General features: G+C 39.7%; 1 protein-coding gene across 3 annotated transcripts in view; it reads left to right on the top strand.

The window, feature by feature from the left end:
- Positions 1-21,221, top strand: part of TRPC6 (transient receptor potential cation channel subfamily C member 6) — a 66,751-nt gene that overhangs the window by 32,984 nt on the left and 12,546 nt on the right. For all 3 annotated transcript variants that reach the window (XM_055133828.1, XM_055133830.1, XM_055133829.1), the window contains exons 2-7: positions 1,073-1,847; positions 10,850-11,035; positions 13,887-14,051; positions 15,586-15,802; positions 18,490-18,723; positions 20,410-20,674. In XM_055133828.1, coding sequence (XP_054989803.1) covers positions 1,073-1,847; positions 10,850-11,035; positions 13,887-14,051; positions 15,586-15,802; positions 18,490-18,723; positions 20,410-20,674 — 1,842 coding nt within the window. The remainder of the gene's footprint in view (positions 1-1,072; positions 1,848-10,849; positions 11,036-13,886; positions 14,052-15,585; positions 15,803-18,489; positions 18,724-20,409; positions 20,675-21,221) is intronic.

Here is a 21,221-nt window from a genome sequence, read left to right on the forward strand (position 1 = left end):
TCAAGAGAGATTGTCCAGAGGGTTAGGAGCAATGCCACAAACCTGGTTTTAATCCCCAGCATTACCTTTCTCTCCCCAGTAGTGTTAGGAGTAGGCTGAGCACCTGCGTTGTGGCCCCAAATTTAAAAATGACTCCTAGATAAAAGATAAAAAAATCAAAAAAGGAAAAATCCCCATCATGGCATCTTGATCAGAGGTGAAATCTTTTTTTCCCTTTCCTATGACACACCGAATTCCCACAGTGCATGCTGGATACCTCTTAGTCCAATGTCTACAGCAGTTATTGTTAACTGTCTTTCTTATCTTAATTATAATTTTCTCAAGCTCCCAGTTATTTTTCTTAATAACACCTAGCACAAGTCAACCCTTAATTGTTCCTGTGAATAAAACTAATGCTGTCATACTTAACTGATTCCTCTCTAGCAAATCTTCATTTGTATTTGACAATCTCACTATTCCAAGACACATTCTCACCTGGCTTCTCGTCATCCTTGCATTAACTTTGCCCTGTTATATTCCCCTGACACAGAGTTATTGCAGCAAATAGGCAATATGTTTGCATCTAACTTACCCCTTAAACTGTAAGATTTGTAACAACAAAAAAATTCTACTTTTTTTCACCATTAGTTTTATGGGTAGTTTATAGTGCCTGACTCAAGCATAGAAGCGACTCAATAAATATGTCTTGACTTGAGTAGATTTGCTATTTTCTCTATTTAAAAAATACTTCATACCCTATATACTATTTGTAACTAGATTTATTTTATGTCTATACCATCTGTAGTTGAAAGGTACATATCAGTCTCTATGTGAATAGCACACAGATATTAGGGAATTGCTTTACTCTCCCTCCCAAATTTGGAGGTTCAGCTCTGCAGTGCTTGGTATTCTAAAAGAAATTCTTAGAGTCCATTAACGAATCAACATATCCTCATTTTAAATCACTGTTGGCCTACCAGTGACGAGAAAGCATCTAATATACTTGAAGATGGCATTAGTTGAAGAGCAGGTCATTTAGCACACTAAAATGCTCTTAATACAATTTGTTGACAATTTTTCTATTTTCTTACAGTGGGGGCACCGACAACAGACTGACTCACCGGCGGCAGACGATTCTCCGAGAGAAGGGTAGAAGGTTGGCCAACCGGGGGCCAGCGTACATGTTTAATGACCACTCCACAAGCCTATCTATTGAAGAGGAGCGCTTTTTAGATGCAGCTGAGTATGGCAACATCCCTGTGGTGAGAAAGATGCTGGAAGAATGCCTCTCACTCAATGTCAACTGTGTGGATTACATGGGCCAGAATGCTCTTCAGTTGGCAGTGGCCAATGAGCACCTGGAGATCACAGAACTTCTGCTGAAGAAGGAAAATCTCTCTCGTGTTGGGGATGCCTTACTTCTAGCTATTAGCAAAGGTTATGTTCGGATCGTGGAAGCAATTCTCAGCCATCCAGCTTTTGCTGAAGGCAAGAGGTTAGCAACCAGCCCCAGCCAGTCTGAGCTCCAGCAAGATGATTTTTATGCCTACGATGAAGACGGGACACGCTTCTCCCATGACGTGACGCCCATTATTCTAGCTTCCCACTGCCAGGAGTACGAAATTGTGCACACCCTCTTGAGGAAGGGTGCTCGAATTGAGCGTCCTCATGATTACTTCTGTAAGTGTGGCGAATGCAACCAGAAACAGAAGCACGACTCCTTTAGCCACTCCAGGTCTAGGATCAATGCCTATAAAGGACTGGCAAGTCCAGCTTACCTGTCATTGAGTAGCGAAGACCCAGTCATGACAGCTTTAGAACTTAGCAATGAGCTGGCAGTACTGGCCAACATTGAGAAGGAATTCAAGGTAGGTCTTTCACCATTGGAACTTCACCCTCCATAAGCCAACTCAAGGCCTAGTAACAAGTATCCACTCTTTGTGCTAACTGCTGTGGACAGTAATGTGCTTTTTTTCAGCAGACTCTTTATTATAATATTGTATGGTAAAACTTCTGAACATTACCACTTAATGTGATGTTATAAATACTGCAATTTATTATATCCAATTCTTATCACAATGTTGAAAAGGTATCTCCTTTCCATACAGAGGTACAGAAAGGTTAAATAAGGTCCAAGGTCACCACACAGTAAATGGCAGAGCCCGGATCAGAATCCAGATAACTGCACCCCAAATCTAACTTATTTCTGCTCTAAGGCATTATTTCTCTATTCTTAACTCTAAACTCCCCCTGCCATTTACCTAACCTATTTTATAGGATCTTCACTTTATCTTACTAGTGTTATTTCTCATATATTTTTTCCTTTTCCTCTGCTGTATATTGCTGGAATTCTGGTCTGGTTCATCAAGTATAGTGTTTTGCAATGACAAGTATTTGTTTACTTGAGACATTTGTTGCGAACACTATTTGTCATAGCATTCCGTAGTTGACTCCATGCAGATATGAGAATCAGTCCGTGGCAGAGAAATCTAACAATGAGAGGTCAAAAAGACGTAGAAACAACCATGGGCGTGAAGAGCTAGTTGCAGGTCTCTGAGGAGACTGGGGAGACAGACTGTGTACTCATTTACACATTAAGAATATTCTATCACAGCTGTGGTGAGGGAATTGAACAAACAGTAAAAATATGCAAAACCAGTTGTAAGATCAACAAATATAAGGTATATAATGTATAACGTGATGACTATAGTAACATTACTATATATTTCAAGTTGATAGTAAATCCTAAAAGTTATCATCTCAAGGGGGAATCGACCTTCCTTCTTTGTTTTATTTTTATTTATTTTTCTAAAAATTTTAAAATTTTATTGAATCACCATGAGATAATTACAAGCTTTCATGTTTGGGTTACAATCTCACAATGATCAAACACATTCCACCAGTGCACATTCCCCACCACCAATATCCCGGGTATATCCCCCTTTCCCACCCTCCCCCTGCCTCTAAGGCAGACAATATTCCCTATACTCTCTCTTTTTATATTTTTATATGATATGATACATGTTAATTAACTAGGTGATAATTTCATAATATATGTGAGTCAAGTTCTCATATCATATAACTTTCTACAAAGTTCTATGTCAATTATAAGTGAATAAGACTGAAAGGACAAAATGGGGATGGGAAAAACTTTTGAAATTCAAAACTTTTTAAATGCAAATCAAAAGTGATATCTGGTATTTGCCAAAAATTCTCTGTGTTGGTAGCATGACACTTCAAAAACCTTAAATTTAAACTTGAGATATACCTACTATTGGCAACAAGCACTAAATCAATTAACAAACAAACAATTCCCCCCTCACCCCATACACACTAGAACTTGAACTAGATACCGAAAACAAAGTCACATATTCAGGCTTCTTGCCTTAACTCAAGTTTCAGCCCTGATAAAGAAGCATAATTTTTAAGACAAGAGATCAATACCAGGTTTTGTTAGCAAATTCATTTACTCAAATTTTTAATTTCTTACCTTAGTAGCCCACCATGTACCTATGACTTAGGACTCCAAACCCTTTTCTTGACCCTGTTTTTATTTTAGGTCACCTATGGTAAGGAACAATGCTCTTTTTAATTGTACTATAGTCACCAATTTTATACACCAGGATTTTCCTCAACTCTGCCATTATGGATAAGTGCTTTCACAGGGCTTTTCTAGATCCTTTGTGTCTTTCTAGGATACCAAGGATAGTACATGCCCCTCCACGTACTTTGAGGAAGGGGAAGGTGTAGATGACCCTGCCATGTCTGTTTGGAAACCGTTGCTATATTCTGATGTCTAAGTGTTCAAAAGTGCCTGGCATTGTTTGAAAGAGAAATATCTTTTAAGAAACCCCAGTGAAAAGTTTATTTTCTTAGCAGGAAGGAAGTGTGACTATTATCAGACATGAGTGTCACTTAGAAGCTAAAGTAGCCTGCAATAGCAGAATCATTGCAGCAGAAGTATAGGGCTGAATGCAAACCAAAGTGTAAGAGAAAATGTAACAATGCTGATCTTTGTAATTTTATTCTACATGATTTATATGCTAACTTTATGACATGCCAACATTTGCATTCCTTATAACAAAGGAGAAATGAGCAGAAATCCAGAAAATTAAATAACCATCCCAAGATGACATCGTTTTTAAGCAGCAGAGCAAAACTTCAGATACAGGCATGCCTTTCACCCAGCCATTTCCTCTCTTTAAATGAACAACAACAGTTTTTATTAACCTACCACATGCCACATACTTTGCTGGGTTGTGAGGACTCAAAGATGTGTAAGATATAGTGGATATTCTGAAGGTCATTGGAGTTGTTCAAATGAGGCAGACACACAGCCAAATAGATGCAGTAAAAAATGTCTAGAAGAGTGTGTTCTTGCCTTTGAATTTCCTGTCAGAGAAAGAGTTTGTTTGAAATAGATGGCCAGAGGATATCTCATTCTAGAAGTTTTAGATCTCTGTCAAGCCGAAAGTCAGGAAAGAAAGCTAAGTGTCACAACTTGCTTCATGGGATGCCGAGTGCCCCTGAAGTTACTGATTCCCTGAGTCACTGCTCCTCACACTTCCGGGAGAATGAGAATTGCTATGCAAAGGGAGCAATAGAAACTGGTTATCAAACACTACACTGACTTACATAAGCAGCCACTGCTGATGGAAACCATCGCCAGAAATGTAAGTCGCACCTGACATATCCAGGAAAAGTATTTTCTTCAATTACTGTTTGAAATATCTTCTTTCTTTTTTTCTCTTTTTGGGTCACACCCAGCAATGCACAAGGGTTACTTCTGGCTCATGCACTCAGGAATTACTCCTGGCAGTGCTCGGAGGACCATATGAGATGCTGGGAATCGAAGCCGGGTTGGCCACATGCAAGGCAAACGCCCTACCCGCTGTGCTATCGCTCTAGCCCCCATCTTGTTTCTTTTTATCTTGTATCTATTAGTATCTGAGTGATAGTTGATCTGAGAAGTGTTTAACTTTCATATCCCTCACAACCCCACACAGCACGCATGAACACTTTATCATTCATATTCGTTGTGACAGAGCTCAATGATTAACAAGTTGTTGGTGACAATTACTCTGAAAGCAGGAATACTATAGAGTTACTAACCAATTCATATACATTGCATTATTAATGTATCCTATTGTACATAATTATATTATTTATAAAATAATTTGGACTGGAGCTATAGCACAGCGGGTAGGGCATTTGACTTGCATGCAGCTGATCTGGGTTCGATCCTCTGCCCCTCTCGGAGAGCCCGGCAAGCTACAGAGAGTATCCCACCTGCATGGCAGAGCCTGGCAAGTTACTTGTGGCATATTTGATATGCCAAAAGCAGTAACAACAAGTCTCACAATGGATACATTACTGGTGCCTGCTCGAGCAAATCAATGAACAATGGGACGACAGTGCAGTGCTATACAGTACAGTGCTATGAAATATTTTGTAAAATAATTATAAAATTATTTATAAAAATAATATTCTATACTTACTCCTCAAGGACATAACTAATTTTTTTAAACTCCCTGTTTAGTAAAACTGTACAATAACTGGTACATAAAGCATATGGTCAAAGAATGCATGAATGAATAATTGTCTTATTTTCAATGATACCCAGGAATTCCACATGACCTTACCGTTTCTAGCTTTGTATTTGCTCACTGTATCACCATCACTGTCATTGTATTGTCCATCAATTTGCTTAAGCGGGCACCAGTAACGTCTCTATTCCTCCCTGTTGTGTGCTAGTTCGGCCTGATGACCCTTTCAGAATCATGGGAATGAGAACCATCATTGTTACTGTTTTTGGCATATTGAGTATGCCACAGGTAGCTTTCCAGGCTCTGCTGTGTGGGCGGGATACTCTCGGTAGCTTGTCGGGCTTTCTGAGAGGGACGGAGGCTTTGGGGGTGGCCTCTAATCTCCTTTATAGGTGTTCCCAATCTACCTACTGTAAGCTTTTGGTGGACTGGCATGTTGTAATGGTCTGCACACTGACAAACATGCACCTGCCTGCCTCTCTGGGCAGCACCTGGGACATCTGCGGCCTCAGGTTGATCTCCTTGAGGTTGATGGAGTGTGACCAGAGGTTGTTGAGCAGCTGTCAGAGCAGAACCCTATTTTGGAGGGTCTGTGCCAGGTTGAACACCTGCGCTGAATCCCAGGTCACCCAGGGGTTGGCTGACAGCACCCCACAGTGGATGAGCCACTGTGCGCACTGCTGCCACGGCTCTATGTCTGGTGGTGTTGCGACTCGGCCTGGCTGGGGCAGGCGGTGCCACTGCAGCCACCACCATGGTTTCTCCATACCACACCAATGCCATTCTGTCTGAATATTGCAAAACAGCCGATGATGTCCATCAGAAATCATGCATAGAGTTCCATGCCTGGCGTGCTGAGCTGTGCCTTGTTGAGGCGAGATGGTGAGCCGGGTTCGGGAGAGTGGGAGGGTTTCGGGCAGCATTGGCGCCCTCTTGCTTCCAATCAAATATAGTGTGTTATTTATGGAAAATGAGTAGGGAGTGTTTTATGATGTGTTGTGCGGCTGCTTTTGTGGTTTAGGAATATGTTTGCTTATATGTGAAGCTCAGCCTGAGAGTGTGGAAAGTGGCCTGGAGCGTGGCAGCAGTTGGGTTGTGATTGTTGGCTGTTGGGGCTGGGTCCCTTGGGGCGGGGAGGGCTCTCACTGGGGTGCCCCAAGTGAAAACAGCCTGGCACAGAGTCCAGTGGCATGGTTATGGGGGGACTCACTTTATGCTCCCTTCTGGGAGAAGCAGCCGTGAGTTTTGGGACAGTGGCCGATGAGGAGATTATCTGGTGCCGGCAGGAGGTGGCTTATGGCTATGAGGAGACTGGGGTAAGCAGGCAGAGGATCTCTGCTCCTGGGTTCCATTAAGCCCAGAGTCCAAGGTCACAAAATTTCGCATTACCTGGGTTCTGTGGGAATTCAGTCATGTGTGAGGCTCGGCCTGAGCGTGTGGAAAACATCCTGGAGCGTGGAGATGGTCGGGTTGTGGAGGTCGGCTGCTAGGGCTGGGTCCCTTGGGGCGGGGTGGGCTCTCACCCCGAGTGAAACAGCCTGGCATGGAGTCCGTATTTGTTACTTATGTCAGTTATAAAATCAGATAATTTGGTGTGGAGAGACTGAAAATACTTGGTATAGTGTATGAAATACTGAAAACAACAGTAATAATCACCACTGACTCAATAGCAGCACTAGACCAGGAAGCCGGCATTTGTTACCCGGGACAATCTCCACAGCAACTCTTAGAATGGGGCCTCTATCAGTCCCATTTTATACAGGAGGATGTTGAGGGTTTCCACGATTAAGTCATTTGCTCAAAGTCAAGCAATTATCCATGGCTTCTCCTATCAACATGATGGACCCTTCTCCAAAGCCCCCAGGGTTTGACAGTAATTTCTATGAATCAAATATCATGTCTTGCATAGAAAGAAGAGTCAGATATTACAATTACATAATAATTATTTTTATATGTAGGATAAAATAAAGAGACCCCTTTGAGAAGGTAATTTTTACATTTTTACCTGGGCACTTTAATGTCTTATTATCTCTAAACTCTGTTCTTTTATCCCACTGTCAGCTATTTTCAATAGAAAGGTTAATAAATGATAATAAGTGAGTATCCCTTCTCATTTATTAATATATGATGTGGAGGTGACCTTGAGATATTAAACTAAGCTTCCAGCTTCTCTTTCTTTCCTTTCGAGGCCCAGTCACGAGAGTAGCCTCTGCCATATCCGTCCACACTTCACTGAAGTGAGGCTTAAAGTCTCCTTCTACCCATCTGAGATAACTTCAAGTAGGAAAATATTTATAGGGAGATTCTCAAGGAGGGGATAAGTGTGTATTTCTAAAAACAAAAATCTTATTATTTTAAAAATGTTTGTTAGAGAATGTCTGAAGTATGAGTAATGAGTTGGAAACCAATTTCCAGTAGCACCGAGATCTTGCACATTAGCCCCCACTGGGAGGATCAGGACCTTAATAAATATGCAACTTCACTTATGTCTTTTTCTGGAATTCTAGAGATTTTGACTATTATGGTCTTGTCTTTGAAAGAACTGATGATGCATCTAGAAACAAGCTTGAGAGGTAAGGTGCATTAAAGTTCCATGAATGGTATTTCAGATGCCAAGAAGTGGTTTGTTTTTGAATTTACCCTCTGATTCATCATCATCATCCCATTGATTGTTGAATTTCTCGAGCAGTCTCAGTAACTTCTCCATTCGTCCTAGCCCTGAGATTTTAGAAGCCTCTCTTTACTTATCCTTCCCAACGATGCCACATTGGAGACTCTTTCAAGGTCAGGGGAATGAGACCCAACATTATTGCTGGTTTTGGCATATGAATACACCATGGGGAGTTTTCAAGGCTCTCCCACGTGGGCAGGAAACTCTCAGTAGCTTGCCAGTTTCTCCCAGAGGGAGAACTAGGCTATAAGATGTTGCTTCCGGGAGCTTGGTTTTAAGTCTCTGGATGTTGGCTGTTGGTGGGATTACACGGCACCAGGGGCAGTTCCTGGGTGTGATGGCTAGCTACTGGAAAATGGGAAATCTGGGCGGAAGAGGTCCAGTCCCAATCTGAGCAGGCTTCAGAAGTCTCAGCCCTGGGTCCCACACACCTGCGTTCCTCTGCTGGTACCTTCATGCGTGAGGCTTATCTGAACATATGGAGAGGGGCCTTGAGCATGGCTGTGGCTAGGCTCCAGAAGTTTTCAGCTGCGGGAGCTCTGCTCGGGATGGGGAGGAAAGCTGGAGCCCACCCTCTCCAAGGGGCCCTGGGGAAGACAGCCAGGCGCGCGAACAAGAGTCTATCTGCTTTTGCTTTTGCTTTACCCTCTGATTATATATATATATATATATATATATATATATATATATATATATATATATATATTTACTGTTTTAGCCAGATATTTATAAAAGTTCAGAATCCTGTTAAGTATGCATCAACTCTTTAAACATTGATTTAACCTCACTCACCTTGTTATTTTATGTGTAAAATGAGGCTAACATGGTCAGACAGCTCAATGGGTTAAGTGCATGCTTTTCAAGTGGGAAGGCTGGGGTTGGGTCATGGGCACTGCAGAATGCCCTGAGCACAGAACCATGAGTAGTTCCTGAGCAACTTTGGGTATATCCCTAAGACAAAAGAGCAATAGAGAGTAATGCCCCTAGTCCAGAGAGTGGTTTGAACTTATGTAAAATCACACTGAGAGCTGAATTTGACTGCAGCTGTATCTAACTTTAAAGCTCCTAATCAACATACCCCAGAGTTTGTTCAGATAGGGGCTGGAAATGTGACTTAAGTGACAGAGCCATACCTTTTACGTGTGAGTTTCTGGGGGTTGGTCTCCAGCATCTGGTAGTCCTTGGGCACTGCTGGATGTTGTCACTGTAGCAACAACAGACAAACAAACAATAAATGGTTGTTCCCATGATCCAAGTTGACTATTTCATGAAAGGAGTAAAACTGCTTGCAAGTCTGCTTATAGTATTTTGCCAGATAGCTTATTTAGAAGTAGTTTAAACCATTATCAGCCAAGAAAGGTTCTGCTATTAGCAAAACAGTGTAGAAGTTATTAAGCTCTTCTGAAAGATCACTTGGCATGATTTACAAAGGGGAGCCCAAGTACATATTTTACACATACCTAGCACGAGGCTATTTTCAAAACACACCTCCCCCAGTATTATCTTAGTAACTGACCAGAGCAATTAATCTTTCTCCATCATCTTTCTCACTTGAGCCTCCTCAGTGATCTTTTCATCCTACACCACATTGATGGCTTCAAGATGGAGACAACTACCTCTAAATTTGCAAAGCTGAATTTTAGAATAAAGTCTACCATGGAAGCTATGGCAAAATGGGAAATGGTTTGACCTTCTTGTGTCCTAGTTCTTCAGAGATCAATGCAGAAATTCATTTTACAAAGAACCAAAGAGGCAAATTCTTAAAGGCAAAGAATTTGGGGACAAACAAATTGATTCTGACACTTTATGGCTGTGTGATCTTTGACACGTTATGTAACCTATTTTAGCAAGAGTGGATTAAATGAGATAAAATAATCCATGTTTAATAGGTCTTCATGACACTGGGTTACAAATGACTTATATCAATGTAGGAGAGTTAAGAAACAAATATTAGAATGCTCTGGATGAAGATGTACGTGCATGCCGTATGTAAGCTTGGCATGAATTGTTGTGTCTGAATTGATCTGTACTCTAAATATTCTCAGTAGAGTTAGGTTGCCAGCAACAAATCACAATAAAAACATTTTCATCAAACCTTCATTTATCCAAAGAATTTTAGCTAACAGCTTTTACATTATTACCTTTTGACTCTGTCACATTGAACATAATGTTCTTCAGTAAACATTTACTAGTTAAACAGATAAATAATGTTAGCTTTCCTCTGAATTCTCAGAAAATAGCCCATCTCTCAAGTTAACCAAAATTGCTTATAAGATTTATCAATGTACATTTAGTTGATGAAATTATGAACACAGAAGATGTGATGTATCAAAGGAGGGCAAAGCTGCTTACTTTCCATTTCTTCAGAATCAGTCAGAATTTGGCAGAGTATACTGCCTCCTGGTCATTTTGATTATGCACTAGGAAAATTTCCTTTTTTAGGATATCAAGAAAATCTTTTTGAGCTAAGATATTTCAGAGAACATTCAGCATCAACTAAGATGGTAAAACAATAGTAAGCCACACCCGGCCGCAAGGAATCTCTGCTTTTCCCCTCTACACCATGAAGTCACTGAACAGTTCTGCTGTACGACGCAGTAAAATGTGCCACTTTCACATCACCATGTTTTGTCTTGCTTTATCTTTTTTCTAGAATGACTACAAAAAACTATCAATGCAGTGCAAAGATTTTGTTGTTGGGCTCCTTGATCTGTGCAGAAATACTGAAGAAGTAGAAGCCATCCTGAACGGGGATGTGGAAACGTGCCCCAGCGGAGCAGACCAGAGCCGGCCAAACCTCAGCCGCTTGAAACTCGCCATTAAATATGAAGTGAAAAAAGTAAGGTTAGGCACAAAGCCCCGTTTAACTCATTGCACATTTTATTGGTGCTAAGTGATGGTTTGGTGGAGGCAACAAATTTTCTAATTAGCAGCTGTACAAGACAGGCTCCCTAAGGAGTCTCAGAAGCCTCCTGTGAAGCGGAGCCCAGGCTAAACATCAGGCTTGTATGAAGTCTGTACACACAGCAGCACACTGACCACCACTTTGCTCTACTTACTAATGATCTCCAGCAGTTTTGTGTGACTGAAGAGGTTTTTGTCATGTAGCAGGAGCATCAGTTTCTAAGACCTGACTCAGCTTTCCCATTTGGGACCAATACTTTCAAATCCTCCTATATTATATTTAAATCTACTCCTATTATGTCTCTATTACGTTGCATTATTTCCAGTTTCTCTTCATACATTTCCTCCCAATCTACATCCTTGACTGGTTCCTGAGGTTATGATGAATACATTAAAAAGAAAAGAAAACAGTTGGTGGGGGGTGGAATGGAGAGAGGAACTGAAAGGAAGTGATAGCATTGTACAGGAGGCAGGAGGCTTGCCTTGCATGGGTTCAATCCCAGCACTAACTAAGGTCCCCTCAGCACTGCAAAAACTGATCCCTGAGAGAAAAGAATAATCCCTGAGCATAGCTGGGTGTGGCACCCCCCAAATAAATAATTTTTTTAAGTTGTTAAACCTAGGCTATAGAATTAAAGTAATATATACTAGTAATAGCACAGTGGGTAGGGCGTTTGCCTTGCACGCAGCTGACCCGAGTTTGATTCCTCTGCCCCTCTTGGAGAGCCCAGCAAACTACCAAGAGTATCCCGCCCACATGGCAGAGCCTCCTGGTAAGCTACCCATGCCACATTCGATATGCCAAAAACAGTAACAACAAGTCTCACAATGGAGATGTTACTGGTGCCCGCTTGAGCAAATTGATGAACAACGGGAAGACAGTGCTACAGTGCTGTGGTAATGATAAATCTCCAAAAAGTATTGACATGTCCCCCCACTCTTATACACTTTAAGGGAAAGTAGTTAAAACCCATATTTCTCTTCACAAATTTTTGTGTTGTATATGTTTGCATATCGTTAAATAAGCATCCATTTAAGTTTTCTCAAAGGCTGCTTTGTTGTATGCTTGGTCAGTTTACTAAGTGCTCATTATTTTCTTTAGGCTTCAGTTATCACAGATGGTCCAACAAATATATTAGTTTACTTGTATGAATTTATTTGTAGACAAAACTCCTAGGCACAGAATGAATGTGGCAAGTTTCTACTTTTCAGAACATTTCAGAACATCTGCTAAATTTTCCTTGAAGACAGGTGCACCTGTTTACACACATGCCAATTATTGTTTCTTCCACAGTAGAAAAAGGATATGGTTATATTTTATCATTATGAAAAGACACACATTGTGCTATTTCTATTATCTTCAAGATTAACCACGCTTAACAATCATTTGTAGTTCCTTCATATAACCTATCCTATATAAAAACTTTTGGTATTATTTACCAATTTTTATTAGGAGTTATAAATTTTTTTTCTTTTTGGGTCACACCTGGCGATGCACAGGGGTTACTCCTGGCTCTGCACTCAGGAATCACTCCTGGAGGTGCTCAGGGGACCATATGGGATGCTGGGAATTGAACCCGGGTCTCCCGCGTGGAACGCAAACGCCCTACCCACTGTGCTATTGCTCCAGCCCCAGGAGTTATAAATTTTTATATACTAAATAACATTGCTCAGTGTCATACCTAGGTTTTATTTGTAAAATATCAGTATGTGAGAATAGCACTGTATGACATACATAACAGTATGTCATCCTGTTCTTCATCGATTTGCTCGAGTGGGCACCTGTAACATCTCCATTGTGAGACTTTTTACTGTTTTTGGCATACAGAGAGCTTGCCAGGCTCCGCCGTGTGGGCCAGGATACTATTGGTAGCTTGCTGGGCTCTCTGAGAGGGATGGAGGAATTGAACCCAGGTCAGCGGCATACAAGGCAAACGCCCTACTTTCTGTGCTATCACTCCAGTCCTCCAGTATGTGAGAATACATGTCATAAATGAAAAGAAATAAAATTTAATTATAAAGTTTTTTTCATTGAAAGAGTTATGATGTAGAAATAAAAAATATATAAACAGGATAGTATATACAGTCTAGAAACATACCAAATTCCACATAAATGGGAATTTAGTATAAAACAAGATTATTAGGGCCAGAGGTATCTTAAAGAACTGGGGCACATGTCTGCATGCAGGAGACCTGGGTTTAATTCCCAGCACTGTATGTTTTCCCAAGCACCACCAGGATTGACCTGAGTACTAAGCCATAATTGCCCCCAGGTTCACCTCTGGGAACAGGCTGAAAGAGCAAAATACACACACACACACACACACACACACTCACACACACACGTAAAACAAGGTCATTAGCATTTTAGATGAATGCATAAAAAGTAATATCCTTTCTTTAAAATGTAATAAGCTATGTGGGCTCATAGAATTTTTATATCACTCTTTCTAAATTGAAAAAGTATATTCTAATAAAAATCCTTGTGTGAAATATTAATGAATTATTTTGAAGATGATAAATTTTCAAAACTGCATATGTTTTGAAAAAATACCATTAGTCATAAAGGAAAGTTTGATAAATTGGACTCTTCAAATTCATATATATCAGAACTTCCTGCTGTCTTGTTGGATACCTGTCAAGTGGATGCTTTATTATAATCATTCTTCAATTTAAACAATACTTGTATGGAAAATCACGCAACGAAATATAAACACAAATAAATGATGTCTGCACCAAACCTTTCTTTAATCAAGCTATGAACTATGCTCTCTCCTTCCTGCTAGTTTGTGGCTCATCCAAACTGTCAACAGCAGCTTCTGTCCATCTGGTACGAGAACCTGTCCGGGCTGCGGCAGCAGACAATGGCCGTCAAGTTCCTCGTGGTCCTCGCGGTGGCCATCGGGCTACCCTTCCTGGCTCTCGTGTACTGGTTTGCTCCGTGCAGCAAGGTGTGTGCAGAAAGCACGGACCTCAGGGATCTCCTACCAGCATGTCAGAGCCGGCCAAGCGAGGAAAATTCTATTTTCCAAATGAAAATTTTAGGGGTGTCAGAATTGAGTTTAAATAGTCCTACAGGTTTTAATATCTTCCAGATAAGAAATTTTTTGATAAAAAAATAAAAAGAAATAGGGAGCAGAAAAATTTTACCTACAATTGAATGAAAGTTAATTATTCTGTTTATGTTGTTATATTTCCTTTTTAATTTCTCACTAGGTATGTCTATGCATATATCTTGATGCCATAGTAAGCACTGAATAGAAGGATTTTTTTAAAAAATCCTAAAAAATGGGGTCAGAGATAGTACAGAGGTTAAGGTGCTTGTTTTGCATGGGGCCAACCCTAGTTCAATCTCTGGTATTGCTAATAATCCCCAAGTACCTCCAGGAGTAAACCCTGAGAAACATCTGGTGTGACCTGATGTTTCAAAAATTAATTATTATTTATTCAAAAATTATTCAAAAATTAATCCTTCAAAAATAAATATTTCAACTTTTCTCCCTCATTAAAAAATGAATTGACAGTTTTTTGTTATTTTATCCATCATGATAAATCTTGCTTTAAATAAATTGTGTAAATACTAATATATTACTTGGTTCAGTGAAGAAAAGCTACATTAGGGACAGAGTACATTGTGTGACCCAACAGAAAACCTGTCTACTTGTACAAATTATATTCTTGGGCTTTGGAGAAAATACTGTGTTGGGAGGGACCCAGACATTCACTAGTGTGACAGAGCCAGCTTGTAAGTGTCGACCTGCTCCCTTAGCAGACACAATTTTCTGTTCAATATTGTCCAGTGAATTTATTCTACATAATTTTGAAGTACATTTGGGAAACTATTTAAGTTTGAACTCAAGAGTCAGACAGAGATCATCCCAAAGCAATGGGGTTAATGTGTCTGCTGCACCATCAATTCATATACTGTATATAAATGTCACTTCCTGAACCACTTGCTGTTTCCTAACATGGACACGACTCACTCAAATACCTGCAGTATTTTGAGTGCAAACACTTAGATCACCATTGCTAACATACAGTCTTCTTACTACTGAGCACAGAGTTAGTGCACTAGACTTAAGATCCTAAGGTGTTCACAGTAAAAGCAGGTGCTGCCTTATCAGTTTCTCATGCCTATTCCATTAGGCAGTTCCTTGTGAATAATGCAAATATTCTGCTCTGCCTTTTGTCGTGACTATAATTTTTTATTCTTTTGTCAAAATTTTATATATGTAAGAACTGGAGTATTATTTAATAGAAAATGTATTCACCTATCAATCAGGAATACCAGCATATGTGATGAAAAACGTTGCCAGATTTTGTAACCACCAAAAATTTATTTTTCTATAATTACTTCCATAAGTATACACCATTATCCTAGGAGATCATTGGCATGCACAGGTGTTTATTCTTGTCTATGTGAGTCTGTGTTTTGCAAGGCATATGAAACAAGCTAAACTTTTCCTTTGGTATGTATTGTGGCAGATGGGGAAGATAATGCGTGGACCATTCATGAAGTTTGTAGCACACGCGGCCTCCTTCACCATCTTTCTGGGACTGCTAGTCATGAATGCAGCTGACAGATTTGAAGGCACCAAACTCCTTCCTAATGAAACCAGCTCAGATCATGCAAAACAGCTGTTCAGGATGAAAACATCCTGCTTCTCGTGGATGGAGATGCTCATTATATCCTGGGTGATAGGTAAAGACTGATTTTTCTGTCATCATTTATTTTTGCAGCTTTAGCAATTGAACTGAATGACACCAATGCCCACACAAGTAAGATAAATGTATATAAGGCACCACACGCCATGATTTTCTTCTGGTGATTTTCAACACAAGGAAGCCTTGAGTTATTATCTCTATAATAGTCTTCATTTGTGCAGTGTGATATTTGAATTTCCAAAAAAAGCCATGATGAAAAGAACAGTACAATATTAGCAAAATGCTGCCAGTGATGAAAAACCTGCCACTCATATTTCTGGAGAGTTATGACTTATATAAGCTTAAAAACAACTACACTCATTTATGTCAAGATATAACAGTAACTGAAGTCCCTCACATTTGATGAGCATTTGTACCAAGCACTTTACATATATCAAATCACACCATTTCTCTGTGCCTCACATTTCTAATGTATACCATAATAATAACAGCTACCTGATAGCACTTGTGTGAGATCAGTCATTTGCTTTTCATCTTCCAGATGGTAAGTGAAACAGAAGAAATGCAATCTTAACTACTACACCCTTTGTGTATAGTGTCACTCAGACATACGGTGTGTCATTAAACATAATGCACATGGGAAATCTATTTCAAGCATATATTTAAAAGCAAATAAATTCACCTATTTGTATACAAGTTTACAAGCCATACCCAGCAGTGTTCAGGGTTTACTCCTGGCTCTGTGCTCAGGGAACCAGACACAGCACAGGGGATTGAGCCGGAGCCCACAGCATGGTGTGCAAGGCAAATGCCTTAATCCCTACTATCTCTACAACCCCATGAGAGAAAGCACTTAGTAGGTACCAAGAGCCTTTGTTCAATAATGAGGATACCTCAGGGAATGGCATAGCACTTCCTGGCAGTCTGGGAACAGGTTGGTAAGAGCATCAGTAATAGAAGTCTGTGTAAGAAATACATGTAAGGAGACATGGGACATGTCCATCTGAGCGAGGGGGATGGAGAAGACATCCCTAGACAATGTCTTCAGTCTGAAATTTTGAAGAGAAGGAACTGTCAAGTGCGTGGAGTGATTCTTGTGGGGAGGAGGTGTGACTGAAGAGCACTATGAGGTGTGGAAACACCAGAAGCTCGTGTGCCACGATGGAGCAGAGGTGCACCTGTCGGTGTGGGGACAAGGGGCGGGAGCTCCAGGCATGGTTTTCTGCTGTTGGGATGGAATCCAGTCCCCCTATAGAAAGAATTCCTTCCTGTGGCTGTAAGGTAGAGTGAGGGCTGAGTTTAGAGGATGGAAAACAGCTGGAGGGATGAGGGGAACGATGATGATGATGAGGAGGAGGAGGAGAAGGTGGAGGAGGAAGAGGAGGACTCAGGCACTGGGGGAAAGAGTCTGAGAGCCTCTTAAGAGAATGTGGAGAGAGAGTTTACCTGGAGAGAGCCGTGGGTTCTGGTTGGATTATTAGGTGCTGAGTATAGTTTGCTAAGAGGGAAGGTTTAGAAGGAAAGTCATGAATGCCATTTCAAAAATCCTTTTTAAGATAAAAGTAACACTTCTTTATAATATTATATAGATGTTAAGGAAAGATTTTTGTATCAACATCTGCATAAACTATCACTGTATCACTGTCATCCTGTTGCTCATCGATTTGCTCCAGCAGGCACCAGTAATGTCTCCATTGTGAGACTTGTTACTGTTTTTGGCATGTCGAATACGCCATGGGTAGCTTGCCAGGCTCTGCTGTGCTGGCGCGATACTCTTGGTGCTTGCTGGGCTTTCCGAGAGGGACGGAGGAATTGAACTCGGGTCAGCCGCATGCAAGGCAAACGCCCTACCCGCTGTGCTATCGCTCCAGCCCCGAGAACTGAAATCTTTTTAGAGAACTCTCAAGCTCAGTCGTGATGGTAGATGGGTATGGGGTTTGGGTGCAGTAGCTCCCACGTTTTTGTTTTTTGTTTTGGGTTGGTTTGGGTTGATTTTTTTCTTTTTGTTTATTTTTTGCTCTTTTTGGGCCACAACCCAAAGCTGTGGTCAGGGCTTACTTCCAGACCTGCACACAGGGATCAGTCCTGGCAAGGTCAGGAGGATCATATAGGTGATGCCTATGTCAAAATTAGGTTGCCTGTGTGCAAAGCAAATGACCTACCTGCTGTGTTATTCTTTAGGGCCTGAAGTGCATTCTTCTGCTACTACCCCATGGTAATGAAATCTACCTAACGGTTTCAGTCATGTGGAAGTCCCATTAGTTCTGTTCTGATTATGTGAGTTCCAGTGAGTGTTTTGGATGTTTTAGTTAAAGATTTCTACAAGGGCTAGAAATGTTACTGAGTAGTAAAGCTTTTGTCTTACATGTATGAGACTTGATTTTGATCCCTGGCAACTGGCACTACTTCACTACCACCATTACACACACACACACACACACACACACACACAACCATACAATTTGATAGTTTATGTGCAGAACTAATGAACAAGAATATTGATTGTTTTAAGGCTCTTGATCAATTTTTAAAAATTAATTGCTGGCAATGCACTATCATTGGTGAACTATGGGGTGTGTGGGGAATGGGATTTGTGGTTCGCTGAGTGGGTAGGGAAAGATTTTAAAAGATTTAGTGCTAAAACCTTTCAGATTTATTTTGCTTTGTTAAACAACTAGAGCTACAGTGAAACTGATTGACATTTTAAGCCCCTTTCTAATGCAGGCATGATATGGGCTGAATGTAAAGAAATTTGGACTCAAGGACCCAAAGAATACTTGTTTGAGTTGTGGAATATGCTTGACTTTGGCATGCTAGCAATCTTTGCTGCATCATTTATTGCAAGATTCATGGCATTCTGGCATGCTTCCGTAGCCCAGAGCATCATTGATGCCAATGATACATTAAAGGACTTGACAAAAGTCACATTGGGAGATAATGTGAAATACTACAATTTAGGTGAGTTTACAATACATAGTACTAACTTGAAAAAGTACTTTGAAAATTTTCTTTGTAAGGGGAAAGGTCAAAACTTATTAATTCTCATATAACTGCTGATGTGTTTCTAGCTTCTTTAGCATATTGTAGCTAAGATAAATCAGGTTTGTACTTCTGATTTATCTACTAGCTGGAAAACTGATAATCACAGGTTGTTTTCATTTTAGCTCTGATCAGTTGACTATCAAATTCCATTGAAAATGACTATACTGTGTCTTGTGTGTTTTTTAAATCTTTGTCTATTGTAAATAGTATACATTTGAGTGACTTTTTCATTTAAGACATAAAAGCTATTTGAAAGTTAGCTTTCAATAATCCACCCAGGATTTGTACTGGATGAGAAATAAGAAAGAAAGTTAAATATGGAGGACAAATTATCACCTCAAAGACCAACGAGGTTCAGGAAGGTCAACACAGGTCTAAGTTTATTTGCCCCTGCCTCCATAATCGTGAACCCCATGAACAGGCAGATGCTTCCCCTAATTTCCCTATAGAAGAAATGAGGTCATCCTTTTCAAAAAGGACTATCGCTGCTAATGTCCAGTCAGATGAGGTTCTTCCAATGAGGATGAGTGGTAAATTCTTAAAACAAAGAGGGCAGAGAAGAACTAAGAACACCTAGTAATTCTTTCAATTTGAGCACACAAGTCATTCTTCATAACAAAAAAAGTGACAAGTGGGATAAAAGTTGGTCCAGTTATTTGCTTAAGAAAAATCATTTTATTTAAAAATCTAGTGTGGAAAAAAGATTCCCTCTGAATATGTGCGGCAGATCCTCTGATAAGAAATGACTTAACATTCAATTAACATCTCTATGGGTTTACTGATGTCATTACATAACGATTTCTTTTTATTACTTTTCATTTGACTTACTACTTAAAGTTTCAGTATTAAGGTTTGAAAATTAAAGCTATTATTTGTATACAATACTTATATTTAAATCATTAAGAAAGGAGACTGCTCCCATTTGTTTCCTTTCCTAATTCTAGTTCTCAGAATATAAACAAATACAAATCTATAATATTTTCCCCTTTCTTACGCATTTTTTTTATTTTCCTACATAGTGGTTTCTTAACTACATTTTGATGATCTTATTTTTATGATTTTATGGTAAAACAGATTTCAGTGATAAATGGAAATTACTTTGAGGAAGCAGAAATCACTTATTAGAAGTGTTCCAAAAGCAAAGATCATATTATACTGTAATCATAGCTTAAGATTAAATAATATTCTACTATTTATTTAGTGTCAAGCATTTTCTAAATACATTTGCTGAATTTTGAAATAGTGAAAGGGATACAGAAATTTATGCTATCTAAATTTCTTTTACAGATGGGAAAATGAAGTGAAGTAATTTGTGCTAGTTGTTCCAGTATATGGGGGTGTATTTATCAGTAAGAGTATGTACTTATATATGCATGTATAGTTGGAAGTTATTAACCATTATGCTATGTCCTTATGGAAAACTGTCAGCAAACTAGGAGAGTCATTTTCTCAGTAAATGTAAATGTTCAAGTATATCTGACACAAAAATACTCCTTAAGATCAGAGATTGGGTTGCTAAAATACTAATACTTCTTCTTCACAACTGAAGTTTTCCTGATAAACAAGAAACTCACAATAAATTTTGTCTTTTCTTTTTCCTAGCCAGGATAAAGTGGGACCCCTCTGATCCTCAAATTATATCTGAAGGTCTCTATGCAATTGCCGTGGTTTTAAGTTTCTCCAGAATAGCGTATATTTTACCAGCAAATGAAAGCTTTGGACCTCTGCAGATATCACTGGGAAGAACAGTAAAAGATATCTTCAAATTTATGGTCATATTCATCATGGTGTTTGTGGCCTTTATGATTGGGATGTTCAATCTCTACTCATACTACATTGGTGCAAAAGAAAATGAAGCTTTCACAACGTATGTGATCTCAATCTTATGAGGATGGAAACTGATGATTAAAGAGATATTAGCATAACAGTTGTTAAAAATATTCATTAAGGTAGTTTTGATAAAGACTTCACCTCTGATTCATCTTACGTCTAGCAAAATGAAAGAATTTTAAAGTGAATTGGGAGAACCCAACAATATCAAACAAAAATAGCCAACATTTTTAGAGCCAAACATTATAATAAGTTTCTCATACCATTTTATTATTTCTATTCCATGGGAAGGGGAAACTCAAATTCAAAAAGGTGAATCTTTTGAACGTTACATAGTTGCTAGTATGTGAAAAAAAAAAACCACAACACAGTAGGCTGGGAGGTGGCACATAGGGCCAGAGAGCATACTTCCCATGTGGGAGCCCTGGGTTCAAACCCTGGCAACATAGGATCCCCTGAGCACTGATCTTGGAGCAACTCCCAAGAAGTACTGGGATGCCTTCTCAAAAAAAAATGGACAACAACAGTTCTCAGGGTGATCCCATATCTATGCTCCTAAGTACGGTGCTCTTGTGTCTACAGGA

The sequence above is a fragment of the Sorex araneus genome, chromosome 3, assembly GCF_027595985.1.
Source record: "Sorex araneus isolate mSorAra2 chromosome 3, mSorAra2.pri, whole genome shotgun sequence".
Lineage (NCBI taxonomy): Eukaryota > Metazoa > Chordata > Mammalia > Eulipotyphla > Soricidae > Sorex > Sorex araneus.